The sequence below is a fragment of the Lathyrus oleraceus genome, chromosome 5 (assembly GCF_024323335.1).
Source record: "Lathyrus oleraceus cultivar Zhongwan6 chromosome 5, CAAS_Psat_ZW6_1.0, whole genome shotgun sequence".
Lineage (NCBI taxonomy): Eukaryota > Viridiplantae > Streptophyta > Magnoliopsida > Fabales > Fabaceae > Lathyrus > Lathyrus oleraceus.
This window is the reverse complement of record NC_066583.1, coordinates 607,518,279-607,537,613: the sequence shown is the minus strand read 5'-3', so window position 1 is coordinate 607,537,613 and position 19,335 is coordinate 607,518,279. Positions and strand designations below refer to the sequence as shown.

General features: G+C 33.0%; 1 protein-coding gene across 3 annotated transcripts; it reads left to right on the top strand.

The window, feature by feature from the left end:
• The first annotated feature begins 8,638 nt into the window (after positions 1 to 8,638).
• Positions 8,639 to 13,629, top strand: LOC127086982 (uncharacterized). Of its 3 annotated transcripts, none has more exons than XM_051027811.1 (5): positions 8,639 to 8,675; positions 9,168 to 11,346; positions 12,013 to 12,465; positions 13,035 to 13,207; positions 13,298 to 13,629. In XM_051027811.1, exons 2-5 carry the CDS (start codon positions 9,222 to 9,224, stop codon positions 13,436 to 13,438), a joined length of 2,892 nt encoding a protein of 963 aa, XP_050883768.1. In that variant the 5' UTR covers positions 8,639 to 8,675; positions 9,168 to 9,221; the 3' UTR covers positions 13,439 to 13,629. The 3 variants fall into 3 exon arrangements, with proteins under 3 accessions (XP_050883768.1, XP_050883769.1, XP_050883767.1); XM_051027812.1 differs by lacking the exon at positions 8,639 to 8,675 and adding an exon at positions 8,696 to 8,855 and having other exon boundaries at positions 13,356 to 13,629; XM_051027810.1 differs by lacking the exon at positions 8,639 to 8,675 and adding an exon at positions 8,696 to 8,855.
• Positions 13,630 to 19,335: the final 5,706 nt, after the last annotated feature.

Here is a 19,335-nt window from a genome sequence, read left to right as displayed (position 1 = left end):
TGCTTGTCTCAAAATCCGTAGAAAACTGCAGATAAATAAAGCATACATAAATGTTTGTAGTAATTATTGTTAAAAAAAAAAGGAGCAGTAACATGGAGTCATCATTACGGTGTCGGCGAGGAGAGACTGGAAATCTTAGATGTTGGATTGAACATTGAAGATGGCGGTTATGACAAATGAAAGAAGGTAGGGAATTAAGCAAAATAGACTCAGACATTTAAAGATTTCATCTCGTGTGGAAAAAACTGTTAAAAAATACAGATGATTATTATTAACTTTTAAAGATTAACTAATGCTTCAGAGAAGATTTATGAAATTAAAAAATGGAAAAACGAAAAGGAAGAAATTTTGTTCATTAATTCAATCCATGTAGCATAATCTAAAAAAAAGAAAGAAAAAAAAGAAAGGGAGACATGATTAAATGATTATAGTGTGCGAGAATGTGTCATTTATACTTTTAATAAATCTAGACCATTAAACAAATCGAAAGGTAAATATTTTTTAATTCGTAGGGATTTAATTAAGCTCTCATTTTAGCATTCACCGATAAATCGATAGTAAAAAGCTTTTTATATCGTGGATAATAATTAATTTTTTATTAAAATAAAAAGATATTTTTGAAAGAATATTTTATTATATATAATTAATAAAGAATCTAGATTCACATGACAAGGGTTTTACCAAAGCATAGGAATTAACATGGTAAATAAGGAAAACAAGAACATGTCAAAGCATGAGATCCACATGACAGATATCTTATCAAAGCACGGGGATTGATATGGTAAGGAGAAATTGAGACTCACATGACAAGGGTCTTACCGAAGCACTAGGACTGATATGGTAAGGAGAAAAGTAGAAATTTGTCAAAGTCTAAGACTCACATGACAAGGGTCTTACCAAAGCACTGAGACCGATATGGTAAGGAGAAAAGCATAAATTTTTCAAAGCCTGAGACTCACATGACAATGGTCTTACCAAAGCACTAGGACTGATATGGTAAGGAGAGGTGTTTAAACCAGGAAAGGGAAAACTTATCAAAGCCGGAGACTCATATGACAAGAGTCTTACTAAAGTACGGGGACTGATATGGTAATGAAAGGTATTTAAACCAAGAAAGGAAACTTATCAAAGCCGAAGACTCACATGACAAATGTCATACCAAAGCACGGGGACTGATATGGTAATGAAAGGTGTTTAAACCAGGAAAAGAAACTTGTCAAAGCCAGAGACTCACATGACAAGGGTCTTACCAAAGCACTAGGACTGATATGGTAAGGAGAGGTGTTTAAACCAGGAAAGGGAAAACTTATCAAAGCCGGAGACTCATATGACAAGAGTCTTACTAAAGTACGGGGACTGATATGGTAATGAAAGGTATTTAAACCAAGAAAGGAAACTTATCAAAGCCGAAGACTCACATGACAAAGGTCATACCAAAGCACGGGGACTGATATGGTAATGAAAGGTGTTTAAACCAGGAAAAGAAACTTGTCAAAGCCAGAGACTCACATGACAAGGGTCTTATCAAAGCACGAGGACTGATACAGTAATGAAAGGTGTTTAAACCAGGAAAAGAAACTTGTCAAAGTCAGAGACTCACATGACAAGGGTTTTACCAAAGCATGTGGACTAATATGGTAATAATGAGGGAATAACCATGAAGGTGCCAATCCAGGGAATAACCATAAAGGTGTGTCTCTAAAAGGAATTGATTACAATGGTGTCAAAACCAAGAAGATAAAGAGCCATAGGGTCAAGTTGCAGACTTGATAGTGAACTGGCATAGAACTTCACTAAAGTCTATAAATATAAACGAATACTCTGAGCAGCTAGGGTCTACATCATTTTCTATTGCTTAAGGCTCATGACATGCAAGCCTAGTCAAAGACTGACAAGTTGTTGAAGCAGGTTCTCAAATATGCTTATGGGGATGAGTCAAATGATTGACTGCTGAGGAGAGATAGGTCTTGGACTTGTGGTGGGAGGTTGAATGCTCCAAGGTGACAGAGGCTAGTTCCATTACATGACCAAGGGACTTATGGTCACTTGATAAAGACAAAGGGGAGATGTAACAGATGAAGGGATTTAGTAGATCCAATGTGAATTGGGTCAAGCCAAATCAAGGGAAAGGATTCATGAACAAACAAAGATGCATGATCATACAAAATTAGCCTAGGGTCTCATTGTTTGATAGCCCAAGAGAAAGTCATGTGGGTGCAAAGTGTATTGTCATATGTCTCATTGTAAGGTAGCCAAAGAGGAATCCATGTGTACGTAAGAGTGTATTAAACCTAAGAAAATGCATGCAAGAGGTATAAAGCAGATGAAACAACACACAAGGTCAAAATCTCAAATAGGGACAAAGGCAAGTCAGAGTGTCCACAAGGTATCAAGGCTAATGTCACTCCAAGTCAAGCAAAGGGGCCTAAATCCTAAGTCCAAGTTCAAAGTCCAAATGGTCTTCAATACTCTAGATCAAGCATATGATTAAGATTAGGTCCACGCTACTTTATCATGTTTTGATTCATTAAGTTTTAACAAGCCAAAAGTCAAACAGGATAATAGCAACAAATGAATATAGCAAGATGAGTAGAGTATGATGTGATGATTAATGGGACATAAAATAAAAGTGCATTAAGTAAATGACATAAACTTAAATGACTTGAATTTAAATGACTTGAATTAAAGACAATAATATAAAGATTAATGATTAATGTTATGAGTTAATGGTTAGTCGCTCGTGTCAGGATAATCTAGAGCTATGTTAAACAATTGTAAGTAGGCTTATGTAGAAGCCATACCTATGTGAGGTCGGTCAATAACAATGTATGTATCAAACATGTTAGAGAACTAACACAAAGTCAATCTCATACAACATGTAATACAATGGTTAAAACAAAAAGAGAGAGAGATGAAAGTAGAGAGAGTGAAAGAGGGAACCAAGATAATCACAAGGGATCATTCTATCCTCAAATCAAAGGACTCAAAATATGGCGCTTCAAGGGTTAACCTATCATTATTGCAAAGTATTGGAGATGATTCACAATCATCTATCAATAGTTTTGAATCAAAAAAGGTTGATCAACCTCAAGTCCATCTATCAATGATTTAAGGATAAGGAAGAAAACATTAACCAAGCAATCAAACTCAATTTAAAATATCAACAGGATCATAAAAAAAAATTCAATTAATAATGATTTAATATTGATTAAATAAAGAAAATAAAATGGAAATTGTCAAAAAGGGGTCAAAGTATCAAACAAAAGTCCAATAAAAATGTGGGAGGTCAATAAAATTTAGAGTGAATAGACCTCAGAAGTTGGGGTTAAAAATATTTGAAAATGATTAAAATAAAAATACAAAAAGAAAATTAAATCAAAAATAAAAGAAAATATGCATTTAATGCAAAAATAATTTTTAAAAATTTCAAAAAATGGCATGAGGTAGAAAATATTTTTATGGAATTATGGAAAAAATTTGGATAAAAAAATAATAAAGAAATTATTTTTAATTAATTTTAGAAGAAAAATGAATTAAATGAAATAAAAAGAAAAAGAAAATAATTGCAACACAACGGCTGGGACACACGCTGCCTTCTGATTGGAGGGAGGATTTTAATTTGGCGTGAAAGCACGCACAGAACTTCATCTTCAACCTCCAGATTTCAATTTAGCAACTTCATGAACTCGTGTTTTTAACATGAATCAAACATGGATTCAACTGTGAAACACTTCATCATTCATGTTTTCCTGCATCAGAGTAATTGATTTGCTCCGAGTAGGGAGAATTTGCTCAAAAACTCAAAGAACCCTAGTTCTTTAAAGTAAAATTAAATGGTTAATACTGAAAATAAATGACCAATAGGTTAGGACTTTTGATCAGTAGAACAAGGCGAATAATGTGGTAACTTGTTTGCTCAAGGTTTACAGTCAAAGTAATTATATTTCTTTAAGATCTTTTTCACATAATGTGATTGATCTAAAGAAATTCATTGCTCGAATATCGTGATCTTGATACAAAGAATCATGTTCGCTTCTACGAGGTCTTTTATATCAAAGTTGTTGCACAACAATGATTTCACATCATTTACGGCCTGAATGTTTTAGACCATACAAAGACTTATCTAACTTACATACCTTGTTTTCTTACCCATGAATTACAAACCCTTCCAGTTGGTCCATATAGATTTCTTCTTCTGAGTTACCATTTAAAAAAAAATATTTTAACATCTATTTAGTGTACTATTAAGTTATAAATAGTATCCATTAAAATAAGTACCCTAATGAATGTAATTCAAGTGCCTGGAGAAAAAGTATCGAAGAAATCTATATTTTCTCTTTGCCTAAAACCTTTGGCTACAAGGCGAGCCTTGTACTTATCAATTGTTCCATCAGGTTTTAATTTCTTTTTCAAAACACGTTTACAAACGATTAGTTTACAACCATGAGGCAAGTCTACTAAGTGCAAGGTCATGTTAGATTCAAGAGAATCTATGTTATCATAAAAATAGCTTCTTGTCACAAATCTGAATCCAGAGATGACAAAGCTTCTTGAAGATTTATTGGATCTTCTTCTACATTATAAGTTGCATAATCGGACCCATAGTCTTTAGCAACTCTTACTATTTTACTTCGTTGAAGTTCTATTTCTACTTCATTGTTGCTTTCAGTGCTTCTTATCACAGGAATGTGATTCGATTCAGTGCCCCCACTATTTCTCAATTTGAAAGGAAATTTGTCTTCATAGAATTCAACATCATTAGATTCTATGATCACTTTAGCATTCAGGTCATAACACCTATATGCTTTACTATTTGCGGCATACCCAATGAATAAACATTCATAGGCTCTATTAACGAGTTTGACTCGCTTCAGATCCAAAATTCGGACATAAGCCAGGCGGTCCTAAGTTCATAAATAAGACAAGGTTGATTGTCTTTTTTATTTAATATCTCATAAGGAGAGATCTTACTTTTCGACTTGGGAACTCTATTAAGGACATAACAAGCAGTCAAAAGTCTTAAACATAACAGTTTCACAAAACTATCATTTTTAGTAATTGTGTATAAATCTACCCCAATAGACTGACTAAACCATGTCTTATTTAGAAGAAAATCAGAAACAAGATTCTTTATAATATCAGGAGTATGCATGAGATCCTTTAAGATTAAAGTCTTTTCAGAGGTGGACTCTGTTCCACTTCTCCAGTACCAACTACGTTAGTGGTGTGGGCAACTACCAACAACACTTTCTTATTTGCGTATATTTTAAACATTGCACGATCATAACAAACATGATGAGAAAAACCAATTTCTAACCACCAAACATCAGAATCGCCAATCACGTTGATTTCAGTGATCAAAGCAATAAATTGCTCACCAATCAGATTAACACGTGCATTAGGAGCAACACGAGGTTGAAGCCCGATCTTACATTTTTTTAATCATATGACCTAGTTTTCCACAATTAACTTAAGAGAAAACATCAGTGTCATTTCGTTATGATGGTGGTTGTTGTCTATCAATTGGAGTAATTGGACCCTTGAAGGGTTCTCATTCTTAATTCAGTTCACAACATTGCAGTTCTGATTCTTTAATTATTTGCCAAATGACTTCAGAACTACACCAAATTTCTTTTTGTTGTTTAAAACAACCAATAATTGTTATATTTGATCATGTTTCTAAGATTCTTCTTCAGGCGAGTAATCAGACTCTCAATTAAAAATACTTTTATTTTGCAGCAAAGTATAATTTTAAAAACTTTCAATCTATGAGGCAGTTTGTCAATAATAAAGGAAATTTAAAATGGTTTATCTAAACACATACCTTTTGGGATGGTCTCATAAGGAATCTTTTGAAGTTTGTGACATTGAGTCTCCACAAACCTTTCATTTATACCATCTGATACTTGAGATAACGACTACTTGCATACTCATTTGCTTCAGTTTCTTCGTGTCACACTTGTTTTTCAAAGCATCCCAAACCTATTTTGCAATATTGCAACTACTGTAATAATCACAGATCATCTGCGAGTCTATTCAGAATATGATTTTGTAATCATTCTCTTTTCATAAGATGATTTCTTTTATGAGCTGTAAATGTTCGCTTTAATATGTGCAACATATTCAACTTCAATACTATTAAGTGTTCCATCTAAATCCATATTTTTTACCGTTAATTTCTTCCGTAGCCATGACAGTTCGATATGTCTTAAAATCGTTGTGTCACGGTTTTTGAAAATCAGCCACAAAAGAAATTAACAGGTCGAGTCGCAGACTAAGTCGCTCTCTTTAAGACGTTTCGTGGCACTGCCTAAAGTTATGCAAAGCAGTCGAACTATCGCGCCGCCTCCAGGATAAAACAACTCAATTATATATTGTATGATTATTATTTGTATGGTAGATAATCGGTCTAGAAATACACCATTTGATGGTACAAAGACCATTTGAATATGGTATAAATACCACTCATAGTATCTGGCAGGACGACCAGTCGTAATAATTTCTCAAACCAAGAGAAATTACAATAGTTCTCCAAAGAGAATTTAGTAATGGTCATTTGACCACTCAAAATAATTTCTCAAATAAAGAAAAATTCGAATAATTCTCTAAAGAGAATCCAAAAATCATATTTGATAATTTCTCAACTGAAACGAGGAGAAATGAACATAGTTCTCTAAAGAAAATTCAAGAAATTACTCGGAAAATTCAACGAGTAGAAAGGGGGAGAAGTTGACGTTTTGAAAATTCGAAAGACGCAGAGTTATGAAAGTGAAGAAGGAAAAATTCAAAATAAGTTTTTGGTGTATTTTGAAATGAAATAAGGAATTTCCTTATTTAATGAAGTGACAAATGAAATATATCTCATCTAAGTAATGTGAGACTAAAGAAATTTTTCTACTAACATGGAATGTGAAACTTGATTTAATTATTTTTTTCAAATTCATCTCTCTATATTTAAATATAGACATAATATTCTAATAAAAAATAATATCTTATATTGTAAAACGTGAAAATATGGTTAGAGAATTATTTCTAGATGAATGATTAATGTTAAACCTCTTATATTTTATAAATTGGACTCTATAAAGATAAATAAATTCAAGATACGCAAAGTCAAAATACATATATTAATGAAATACTTAGATAATGAAACACTATAAGAAAGAACTCTCGCCTATATTTTACTTGTCGAAATGAGAGTGCTCTATTTTATTGAGTGAGAGAAAACAGATAAACTGTCTATCTTTTAAAATATATTATTATAAAAAAATTTAATATATTAAAAAAATTATGTTAATAAAATAACATATTTATAATTAATAAATACTAAAAAAATTAAAACTACCTCCTTTTACCACCTCATTCATTTTCCACTTTTTACTTTAAAATTTTCTATTCTTCGGGATCTTCTCTTAATTCAACAAAGAACAAAAATATTGAATTTTTAAAACACAAACTTTATTTAAAATAAAAATATAATTATTTTATAATTATTACATATATAAATTATTCATAATTTATATGATTATTGTTCGTTTTATAATTAAGTAACTCATTTGTAATTGATATTTGTATTTAAATATATTTTATATTGTAATAAATTGGATAAAATTCAATAACAGTATATACAACTAATTTTTCATTTTACGGGTTACTATCAGGACAACATCTATTTTATTTTGATCAATAATTATCTTTATTTGAGAGATAAACTTTTTATTTTCAAATGTGAATTTTTTCTTTCTCAATCTCACTTATCTTTTTTCTTTATAATTATTTAATATAATTGAGTTTATATAATCATTGTTATTTTATAATTAAGTAATACATTATAAATTGACATGTATATCTATAAATATTTTATATTATATCAAATTGAATAACATTCAATAATGAAGCACACCACTAACTTTTCATTTTACGGATCATCATTAAAATAATATTTATTTTATTTTAATCAATAATTATCTTTAATTAAATATTTTTAAATATGAAAACTTTTTTTTTTCATTTTAAATTTATAAGTTTACACATATATTTAAATTTAGTTTATATCGTATTAAATAAGAAAAAGAAAAATGCTATTCATGCACAAAAACATACACTATACCGTATTTTACTGTTCACCATACTATATTACAATAATAAAATATTATTTTATAAAAATATATAATTTTTTTATTTTTTATTTAAGAGTACCGTGTGATTAATCAACTTTATAATTTCATTAACTAATATTTAATATTTTATTAACAAACTTTATTTTACTACTAAAAATTATTTTTATATCTGGGTATTAATTAACCAACTTCGTTAAACAATTTTTTTATATTTTATTAATCAATTTTATTTTACCACTAAAAACTATTTTTAATATTTGAACGTTTATTAACCAACTTCATAAATTCATTAACCAATTATTTACATTTCATTAACCAACTTCATAACCATTCATAAACCGTTCACACAACTGTTCATGTATAGATTTCCTGTTCACTATACTATTTACCGTATTTATGAATAGTACATGTGTAAATTAGAGTAAAAAAAATAAGAATGCTGATTAAATAAATTTTTATATATGAACGCGCGGTAATATTGTTAGCAAGTAATTGGAAAATGAGAAGGTAGGTAACCATCTTAAATCGAAAGGGACAAAGCCTGAGTTGAACTAGGTGAGCGAGCTATTTTCCATTTTAGAGTCTGTTTTGTGGGACCCCGTTCTCACACCTAACCACGCCTGACACTTTCCAGCAGTAGTAACAAACTCTCAAAATTTCCCTCCTCTTCTCCCTTCACCTTCATCTTCTATTTTTCTCTGTTTTCTCATTATTACTATTATTATTATTATTATTGTAAGCATCTCAAAACTTTACTCTCTTTCTTCATTCTCTTTACTTTTCATGCGTTTTTTATATTTATCTATCACATTTTTGCTTTCTCAAGAAAAAATCAACATCACGTAATCTTAGAGCTGTTAAATCTCTAGATTTATATTTGTTCAAACTTTTACCCTGATTATTGTGCCATTGTTCTTAGGGATTATTGTTTAATTTTGCTTCTGGAAATGTAACAATGTGTTACTTGATGGTTCAGTTTGACCTAGAATTTTTTTAAATCAACTTTTTTGTATATTTATATATTTTATAATTTCGGTTTTTTATCAGGATTTTATACGGTGTTTGTAATTGCTGAGCCTTTCCGGTTTCTATAATTGAACCATGGATTTTGAGGCTTGTGTTAAGCCGAAATTTTGTGGTGGTGATGATGATGATGGGAATTTACATGTTAAATATCTCACTTCTGATGTGATGGAACCTGTTTTTTGTGACGATGACTTTGATTTGAAAGATGATGATGACGATGTTCTTTTGTCAACAAGGATTCCTCGGATTGCGAGTTTGGGAAAATGTAGTAATAAACGTGATGTGTTTGTTAAAAGGCTATTTGATGATAGCGATTCCTTGCATTTTAAAGTTAAGAAATCAAAGGTGTCAATGTATGATGATCACGATAAAGGTGAAGATGATATTCATTTGTCGGATAAAATTGTAAGGCCGGTAAAATCATCTGATAAGTCATTTTCTTCTCTGAAGAAAGACCTTGCATTGTTAGAAAAATTATTTGAGGAAGGAAAAAGGAAGACGCGAGTAGAAGAGAAGAGATTGCAGTCCATAAAGAGAGAGATTGAGGAGTGCTGCAAAGAGCTTGAAAATAATAATAAGAAAGTTAGTTGCGTTAAAGAAGCTCACAGCAAAATGCAGGGGAAAATTGAAGAATGTATCAAGGATTTTGTAGTGAAGGAAGGAAAGCTCTATTTGATGGAGGACTTGATTGGAGAGCGCACACAAGAACTCAAGACGAAAGAGATAGTACTTAATCAAGTCAAGGGTAACATTTCAAAAGAAATTGAACTTCGTCAAGTCATTGATAAAATTGATAAGGAATGTGGAAGGAAGGAAGGGGAACTCAAGGCTCTTTCCCAAAAAATTGCTGAATGTACTTTGGAACTTAAGGCTAAAGAGAAGGACCTGCATGAAATGAACAAATTAATTGGCGGACAAACAGAAAAATTCGAGTCTGAAAAGAAGAAGTTACTACAGGTAATGTCAATAATGAAGGATGATCATGCTCAAATGAAGGTATTTGAGTCAATGAAGATGCGATTTGAAGGTCAGATTAAGGAATTTGAGTCAAAAGAGAAGCGGTATGAAAGCCGAGTGAAGGAGCTTGAATCTGATAAGAAGCATTTCAAAATCCAAGTGGAGAAGGTCATATCAAAAGTGAAACAAATGAAAGAACGAGTTAGGGAACTTGAGTCTAAAGAGAGGCTGTTTGATGGCCGGTTGAAGGAGTTTAAATCACAAGAGGATGAATTTGAAGGCCGGGTGAAGAAGTTTGAATCAAAAGAGTATGAATTTGAAGGCCGGGTGAAAGAGTTGGAGTCAGAAAAGAAGCATTTCACGAGTCAAGCAATGGAGCTCGAATCAAAAGAAAATCAATTTGACAGAAAAATGAAGGAGGTTAAATCAAAAGAGAAGGAACTTGAAGGTCGATTGAAGGACATTAAGTCAAGAGAGGAGGAAATTGAATGCCAAGTGAAGGACATTAAATTAAAGGAGGAGGAACTTGAAGGCCGAGTTATGGAGCTCGAATCAAAAGAGGATGAATTTGAAGGCCGAGTGAAGGTGTTTGAGTCTACAAAAAAGCAACTTGAAGGAAAAGTAAAGGCGATGGAATCTATAAAAAAGCAGTTTGAAAGACGATTCAATGAGTTAGAGTCAAAAGAGAACATACTTGTAGGCCGGGTGAAGGAGTTTGAATCCAAAAAGAAAGAATTTGAATTGCCCCTGAAGGAGTTGGTAAAGAAACTGGAATCAAAACAGAAGCATTTCAACAACGGAATGGAGGTGCTTGAGTCTATAGAGCAACTTGAAGGCAAAGTACTTGAATCAAAAGAGAGAGAACTTGAAGACCATGTGAAGGACCTTAAATCAAAAGAGGAGGACCTTGAAGGTCGAGTGAAGGACATTAAATTAAAGGAGGAGGAGCTTGATGGTCGAGTTAAGGAGTTTGAATCAAATAAGAAGCATTTTGAAAGCCAATTTCAAAACTTCAAATCAAAAGAGAAGCAATTTGAAGGATTGTGGAAAGAACTTGAATTAAAAGAGAATAAGTTCAAATTAAAGGTTAAGGAGCTCACTTTAAAAGAGAAGCAGTTTGGAGGACAAGTCAATGATCTTGAGTCAAAGGCGAATAAAATTGATAGACAACTAAAAGAGACTAAGTTGACAGAAAAACAATATGAAATATTATCAAAATATATTGTTGAGGAAAAAGATTCAGGTAAATGTTCTTATTCACCTAGTTTAGTGGAAGAATTTCATTAATGTTGTTCCTCTTAACGATAATGATGTTTTTTATAACCTGATCTACGTAATTCATTACACGCATAATTAATCATGTTAGTATTGTATGTCTTAGTCTAGTTGAAAAGCTTCTATCACACCCACTAATTTGGGTTATATCTTTCACCCTTGTACATTTTATAAATCGCTAAAGGTGCAAAAAACTCTTGCATTTTTCATCCATGACTAAGGTTTAATTATGATATTATGGTACTGCTAATGAAGGATTAATGTAATTTCAATTTTCAGGTATCTTGCAAATAGTGTAGGTTCAATATCCTGACAAACATCGAGGGGCACTTAATAGTCCTATTAGTGCAACTATTTCTAGTTTTGTTTATTAATCAATCTAACACTATCTCCACTGATTCGGTTCAGGTTCTATATTGACATTGATTACAACTGTTACTATAATGCTTTCCTCTGTCACCCAGGCATTTCAATCTAGGAGATGTTTTACATTTTTTCGCAGTATATGGTTTTCTTACTGAATACTGATGCCTCTATCAATATATGAGTGAGCTTAAATATCTTGATCTGCTATATAAATATGCATTTACATCTTATATGGATTATCAATTAAATGCTACCATTGATGCAACAGGATTGCAGTTGGATAAATGTGAGAAAATTGATGGGGTTGAGTCACTTTGCAGTGATGTTTTAGTTAATCTGCTAGAATCATCAGATCCAGCAAAACTTGTTTTGGATATAATACTGAACCCCACTATTCCACTTTGTGACTGGAAAGGAGACAATGTTGTGATTATTAATGATAGCCGCATCAATCTACTAGAACAACTGATGAGAATCTCACCAAATATTAAACCCTGTGTTAGAGAAGAAGCATTGAAGCTAGCACTTGATTTGAAAGCTAACATGAAAGAAAATACTGAAAATTCTTTGGCGATTCTTGGTTTTCTATTGCTTTTGTCAATTTATGGATTGGTTACTTCTTTTATCGAAGATGAAATTTTGGAGCTTTTTGCATTTGTTGCTCATCACAGGATAGCTGTGGAGCTGTTTAGGACCCTGGGCTTTGCAAATAAAGTTTCTGGTATGCTGATTTATGTATATGCTTTTGATATTTTACTTATCAAATCAAACGTGCTTATATCTATTGTTACTTTCCCCGCCATTCCTTTTTGCAATCATTATGAAAACCTAAAGTTGCTAGTCTCTGAGATAGTGCAGAACTCTAAGATAGGGCCATTTTTTACTCACTTAATCAATTATGGTAGATATAGTTTTGCAAAACCATAAGAGAAACTATTAGAAAAGATCTTGAGATTAATAAATTGGATAGAAACATGTTTTTTGATAGAAGAACATTCTGGCATAGTTTGATCTATGTAGTCGACCCCACTTAGTGGGATAAGGCTTGATTGTTGTTTGCAGTTTCGCAAAATTTGTGTTTTATTGCAAGTGACAGAAAAACAAATATTATGGTTGTTGTATGAACTAGGAAATCTAAATTTGCCATGTTTTTTTTCTCCTACAGGGTTGTATGGATCAGCATGTTTATACATATCAAAGTAATTAGTAGAAACCAAATGACCTATATATTTCTTTTTATGTATCTGTCATAGTAAGTTTGGATGATGTGAAATTTGTTGCACCTTGCAGATTTTGTTGAAAATCTTATCAAGAAGAAGGAATTTGTTGGAGCTGTTAGATTCAGTTGTGAATATAACTTGGCTGACAAGAATCAACTAGTTGATCTCTTGCAAGAACACGTCCGGAATGCCAAACAGATATGTGAGACCAGTTGCCAGAACAACAACTCCAATGAAATCAAGGTTCTTTAATTTTTCTTATTTAAATTATATTTTATGAAACATTCCATTTTCATACATACCCTTGCATGATAACTATGAACTTGAACTCAGGATAAGGCGAGAGATCGAGAAATTGCTAGTCTGAAAACTGTTCTACGGTGCATTTCAGATCACGGCCTAGAACCTAAGGTTCTGTTTAACAAGGAGATTAAATATCGCATTCTTGAGCTAAAAGGATATCAAGGCAGTTAGTTTTCTACTGGAACAACTTAATGCAAGAATGTAGTAATAGTTTGTTGGGGGAGATAGATACTATTCATGCTAAATATAAAAGCTTAGCTATATCACTATTTGTAAAGCTGTAAATTCTGTATACGCTAAAAGATCTTTGTAATTAAACTCTGTTTCATTTAGTCGAGTTTTTCGCATGTATTTGAGTTGAATATGAGAACACATTCACTCTAATTATGATGATTTTGGGCTACCTTTTCAAACTGTCGCAGTGAGATTGGTTTGTGATCTTCTTTGTGTCTGGAATTGAATTGAGTTTTAAAAGAAATATTATGATGACAGAGTTTTAAAAAGTTTGTGCTATGACTTTCACACTTCCTGCTCCTCCAGATACTAATATTTGTCTTTTTTTTAATAAATTCGTCTTTTAAATTATTATATATCGGATGCAATAGGGATTAACGCCAAAAATCTTTTACGATACTTTGAATACCTTAATGTGAATTGCACACACACAAAACTTATCTTTTGATAGTAGGTTACAGAAAAATGTTTCCTATATTTCACTTATGCATTAATGAAGTAAAAGATGATTTAGAATTGTTGTAAATATTAGATTGTAAATAGTAATTATTTCTATTAGTAATGAGGCCCATTAGTCAAAGTCCATTAGATTTTCTATTCTTTCTTATTTAAAGCATGTAGATGTAACATGTAAGAATCACTTTTTAATATATCAGTAAAATATTCTACAACATGGTATCAAGAGCTCCCGATTTTGGGGGATTCGCTTCCGCCTAAACCCTAGTCGCCTTGTAGCGGAGTCTTTTTTTTTTGTAGTTTGCAGTTTGTTGTTGTTTTTGGGTGTTTGGGTCATTGTTGTTTTGTGTTGTAGCACATCGTGCTTCTTGTTTTTGTTCACTCATCTTTGAAACCCTAACCCATCCTGTTTCTTCGTTTGTTTTCTCTCGATTGTCCTTTCAATGGCTGAGATTATTAACGATCAACCACCTCCACCTCCACCTCCCACAAATCCACCAGCCCCATTTAATGCTAAGGATTTTGTCGTTCAAAAAGGTTATATGCTTGACTCCATGAGTAAGCCTTCTGGTTCTGGGTCTCTAGCAGTTACTGGTAAGAGTTTGTGTTCCCGATCTCTTACTGTTTGTGGTAATATTCCTAAGAATGCGTGGATTCTTGACTCTGGTGCTACTAATCATATGACATTTGATTCCACATTATTATGCTCTTATACCACACCTTCGAGTATTCCTTATATCACTGTTGCTGATGGCTCTCATGCTTGTGTTGTTGGCACTGGAAATATTGACTTGCAACCTCCATTCCAGTTGCAATCTGTGCTTCATGTTCCCACACTTTCCCACAATTTAATTTCCATCCATAAGCTTACCCGTGATCTGAATTGTAAAGTAATTTTTTCTATGTCCCATTGTGTTTTTCAGGACCTTACCACGGGGCAGACGATTGGAATTGCTAAGGAAAAGGAAGGGTTATACTACTTCTCTGATGACCATCCAAAGATGTTGTCCTCCTGTTTCCAGTCTCAGTCTTCCTCTTCAGCCTCACAAATTTGGCTTCAGCACAAGCGTCTCGGTCATCCTCCATTTTATATAATTAAGTCTATGTTTCCGTCGTTGTTCTTACACCATTCTGTTGAGTCTTTTAAGTGTGATGTTTGTCAGTTGGCAAAACACAATCGTGTATCTTTTCCGTCCAGTTTTAATAAAAGTGATGAACCTTTTGATTTGATTCATTCTGATGTTTGGAGACCTGCCCCTACCTCTAATATTTTTGGTGCAAAATGGTTTGTCTCATTTATTGATGATTGTACTCGGGTAACTTGGATTTTCTTGATGAATACTAAATCTGAAGTACCACAAATATTTATCCAATTTTATAATATGGTACAAACGCAATTTGGGAAAGACATAAAAAGAATTCGTTCTGACAATGGTAAAGAATATGTCAATCATACCTTTTCCAACTTCACTAGTAAACATGGCATTCTCCATGAATTCACATGTGTTGACACCCCACAACAAAACGGTGTCGCAGAAAGAAAAAATCGTCATTTACTTGAAGTTGCTAGATCTCTCCTTTTTCAAATGTTTGTTCCTACCTCTTATTGGGGTGAGGCAATTCTTACTGTTGCATATCTGATTAACCGGGTCCCATCTCGAGTGTTAGGTAATAAAAGTCCTGCCCAATTTATGCTTTCACGTTTTCCATCTGTTCCTATCTTACACACTCTTGAGTCTCGCATTTCTGGTTGTGTTGCTTTTGTTCATGTTCACAAACAATATTGCAACAAATTGGATCCCTGTGCTGTCAGATGTATCTTTCTGGGTTATGCACCCAACAAAAGAGGGTACAAATGTTATCATCCTCCGAGTCGAAAATTCTTTGTCTCCAAAGATGTCACCTTTCATGAAAATGTGTCATATTTCACTCGTTCTCAGTCTCAGGGGGAGAACATAAGTGACTTAGAGTCAGAGTCAGAGTCTGAGTCCGAGTTTCTGATCCTTGGTCCTAGCCTCCCTAGAACACCTATCAATGTTCCCTCTCTTGAACCCGAGTTGTCACCTAGTTTAAGTTTGAGTCCTAGTTCAACACCTGAATCTGAGCCAATAAGTGTTCCTGGTCCTTCAAGGCCTTCTGTTTTACAGGAATCAGCACCTCCAGCACCAACTCTAGTGTATCAGAGAAGAAGTAAACCTGACCTTCTCCAGAAACAAATTCAATCGCCTGAACCGGAGGTAAGTACTGAAAATGATTCCTCTAGTGATGATTGTGCCATTTCTGATACTTGTGACACTAATCCAGTTGATTTACCCATTGCTTTGAGGAAGGATAAAAGATCTTGTCCCTCCCTATATCGACACCCTATCTCTCAATATGTCTCCACTAAACATCTTTCCACACAATATCAAAATTTTATTGCAGCTGTTAATTCTGTGAAAATCCCATCATCTGTTGAAGAAGCATTGCAAAATAGAAATTGGGTCCAAGCTATGGATGAGGAAATGAGAGCACTTGAAAAAAATGGTACTTGGGAGATTATTGAAAGGAAAGGAGACAAAAGTCCAGTTGGATGCAGATGGATCTATACTGTAAAGTACAAATCTGATGGTACACTTGATCGGTACAAAGCAAGACTAGTGGCAAAAGGTTATACTCAGACGTATGATATTGATTATGAGGAGACATTTGTCCCAGTGGCAAAGATGAATACTGTTCGAATTTTACTATCTCTTGCTGCTTCATGTGGATGGGAATTGCAACAGTTTGATGTTAAAAATGCGTTCTTGCATGGAGACTTAGAGGAAGAAGTGTATATGGAGATTCCACCAGGTGTTGGCATAACAAATGGAGCTAACAAGATGTCTAAATTGAAGAAAGCCTTATATGGACTAAAGCAGTCCCCTCGGGCATGGTTTGGAAGATTCACAAAGGCAATGATGTGTTTGGGCTATAAGCAAAGTCAAGGAGACCACACTTTATTTTTTAAACATTCACAAGGAGGAAAACTGACTGTACTTCTTGTTTATGTTGATGATATTATTATTACAGGAGATGATTTGATTGAGAGACATTTCCTCAAAGAGAAATTATCAGCAGAGTTTGAGATGAAAGACCTTGGGCAACTCAAGTATTTCTTGGGAATTGAGGTAGCCTACTCAAAGCAAGGCATCTTTATTTCTCAAAGGAAGTATGTGCTTGATCTTTTGCAGGAAATTGGCAAACTTGGATGCAAACCTGCAAGTGTTCCTATTGAACAAAATCACAGGATAAGCTTTGAGGAGGAAAATGACAAAGTTAACAAGGGTCAATATTAGAGATTAGTGGGAAAATTGATTTACTTGGCACACACTAGACCAGATTTGGCATATGCAATCAGTGTGGTGAGCCAATTCATGCATGATCCGAGGGTGAGACATTTGCAGGCTGTAGACCGCGTTCTACAATATCTTAAAGCAACTCCAGGGAGAGGACTTTTGTTTAAAAGAGGTGGAAATCTAACTATGGAGACTTACACTGATGCGGATTATGCCGGATCAGTGAGTGACAGAAGATCTATGTCAAGCTATTGTACTTTTCTGTGTGGTAACCTTGTAGCTTGGAAGAGTAAGAAGCAAAGTGCAGTTGCTCGATCAAGCGCCGAGGCATAATTTAGAGCTATGGCACTAGGAATTTGTGAGCTATTGTGGATGAAACAAATTCTAGAAGACTTGAAGATACAATGTGAAGGTCCTATGAAATTGTTGTGACAATAAATCGGCTATTAGTATTGCTCATAATCCTGTTCAGCATGACAGGACTAAACACATTGAGATTGACCGACATTTTATCAAAGAGAAGTTGGATAGTGGACTGATAACTACATCTTACGTTCCTTCTGGGCATCAGCTGGCAGATGTGTTAACAAAAGGCGTACCAACAGAAAGATTCAGGCAACTTACTTGCAAGCTGGGAATGATAGATATCCATTCACCAGCTTGAGGGGGAGTGTTGTAAATATTAGATTGTAAATAGTAATTATCTCTATTAGTAATGAGGCCCATTAGTCAAAGCCCATTAGATTTTCTATTCTCTCTTATTTAAAGCATGTAGATGTAACATGTAAGAATCACTTTTTAATATTTCAGTAAAATATTCTACCACAAGAATAATTAAAATAGTAGAGAAAATGAGTGTGTATATTTCTATTTTCATGTACTTTCTGATTTTCAAAATTTTCAATTTATATAGGGAAGTTTATGTCACCATGGTGAAGAGAAGCACATTCTGGAAATGAACTCTCCACCTAATTATGAAGGAATATATAGTTATAACGTTCACAATGTTTCAAAAAAAACGATTGATAAGTTGGTAAAGACATGTGGATGCAATCCAATCCAAAGGTCGCGAGTTTGACCTTTGCATGGTTTCGTTTAAATTTATTTTTGTTCCTATAAGTAAAAATAAACATTCAAAAAGTGGCCAACATAGGATTCCAACTGTTAACACTAACATTAAAGAACAATTCAATATTTTACTTTCCCTTCTCAATATTATAAACTATCACTCAAGTATAAACTTTCCTATTTTAGAAATATCTTACAATCGTGCCACCATTAATAAAATATAATTAAATCTCATATTTTAAAAAATATTATGGTATCTTACAATTTGAATCATTATTTAGTAAATTAAGTTTTCACTCATCTCCAAATAGATTGATATATAGACAAACTTTGAACCAATTATTCATTATAATAAGCCTACATAATTCACACATGAGATCTCGATAATATCAAATGAATTATAAAATTTGACACATTTAATACGACATTGTGTCACGTACCCTTTTCGTGAGAATTTTAGAATAAAACCTTTTAACTCTATGAAGCGGTCCCACTTCATTTTCGTATGGTTGACTATATAAAAAATGCACCAAAAATTATGCATTATAGCAAACATATGCTATATGTCTATTAAGAAAAAAATCTCATCCTATCACATTTATTCTTATGGTCCAGGTACTTTTACCCCTTGGAATGTATCTTCAATTAAGTACTTCAATCACTTTTATAATGTACTTTCATCATTGAAACTGAGGCTTAATGTTAATCAAATGTGAATTGAATTTTCACTATCGGTGATTAATTAGATATGAGCTTGTAGTACATCCCTACTACATTATGTCTTCAATATAATTGCAAGATGTTTCCATTTTATTAATTTTGAACATTCAAACACACACATAGATATATCTTTTATTTATTTTTGATACAATGTAGTCATTGAATCACTTTATATTTCATAATAACATTTAAATCATTCAACATTTATTATTAAACCATTTAATAACAAGCAATAGAGTTTAAAGTTTCACTTTTCTTTCAATATGCACACAA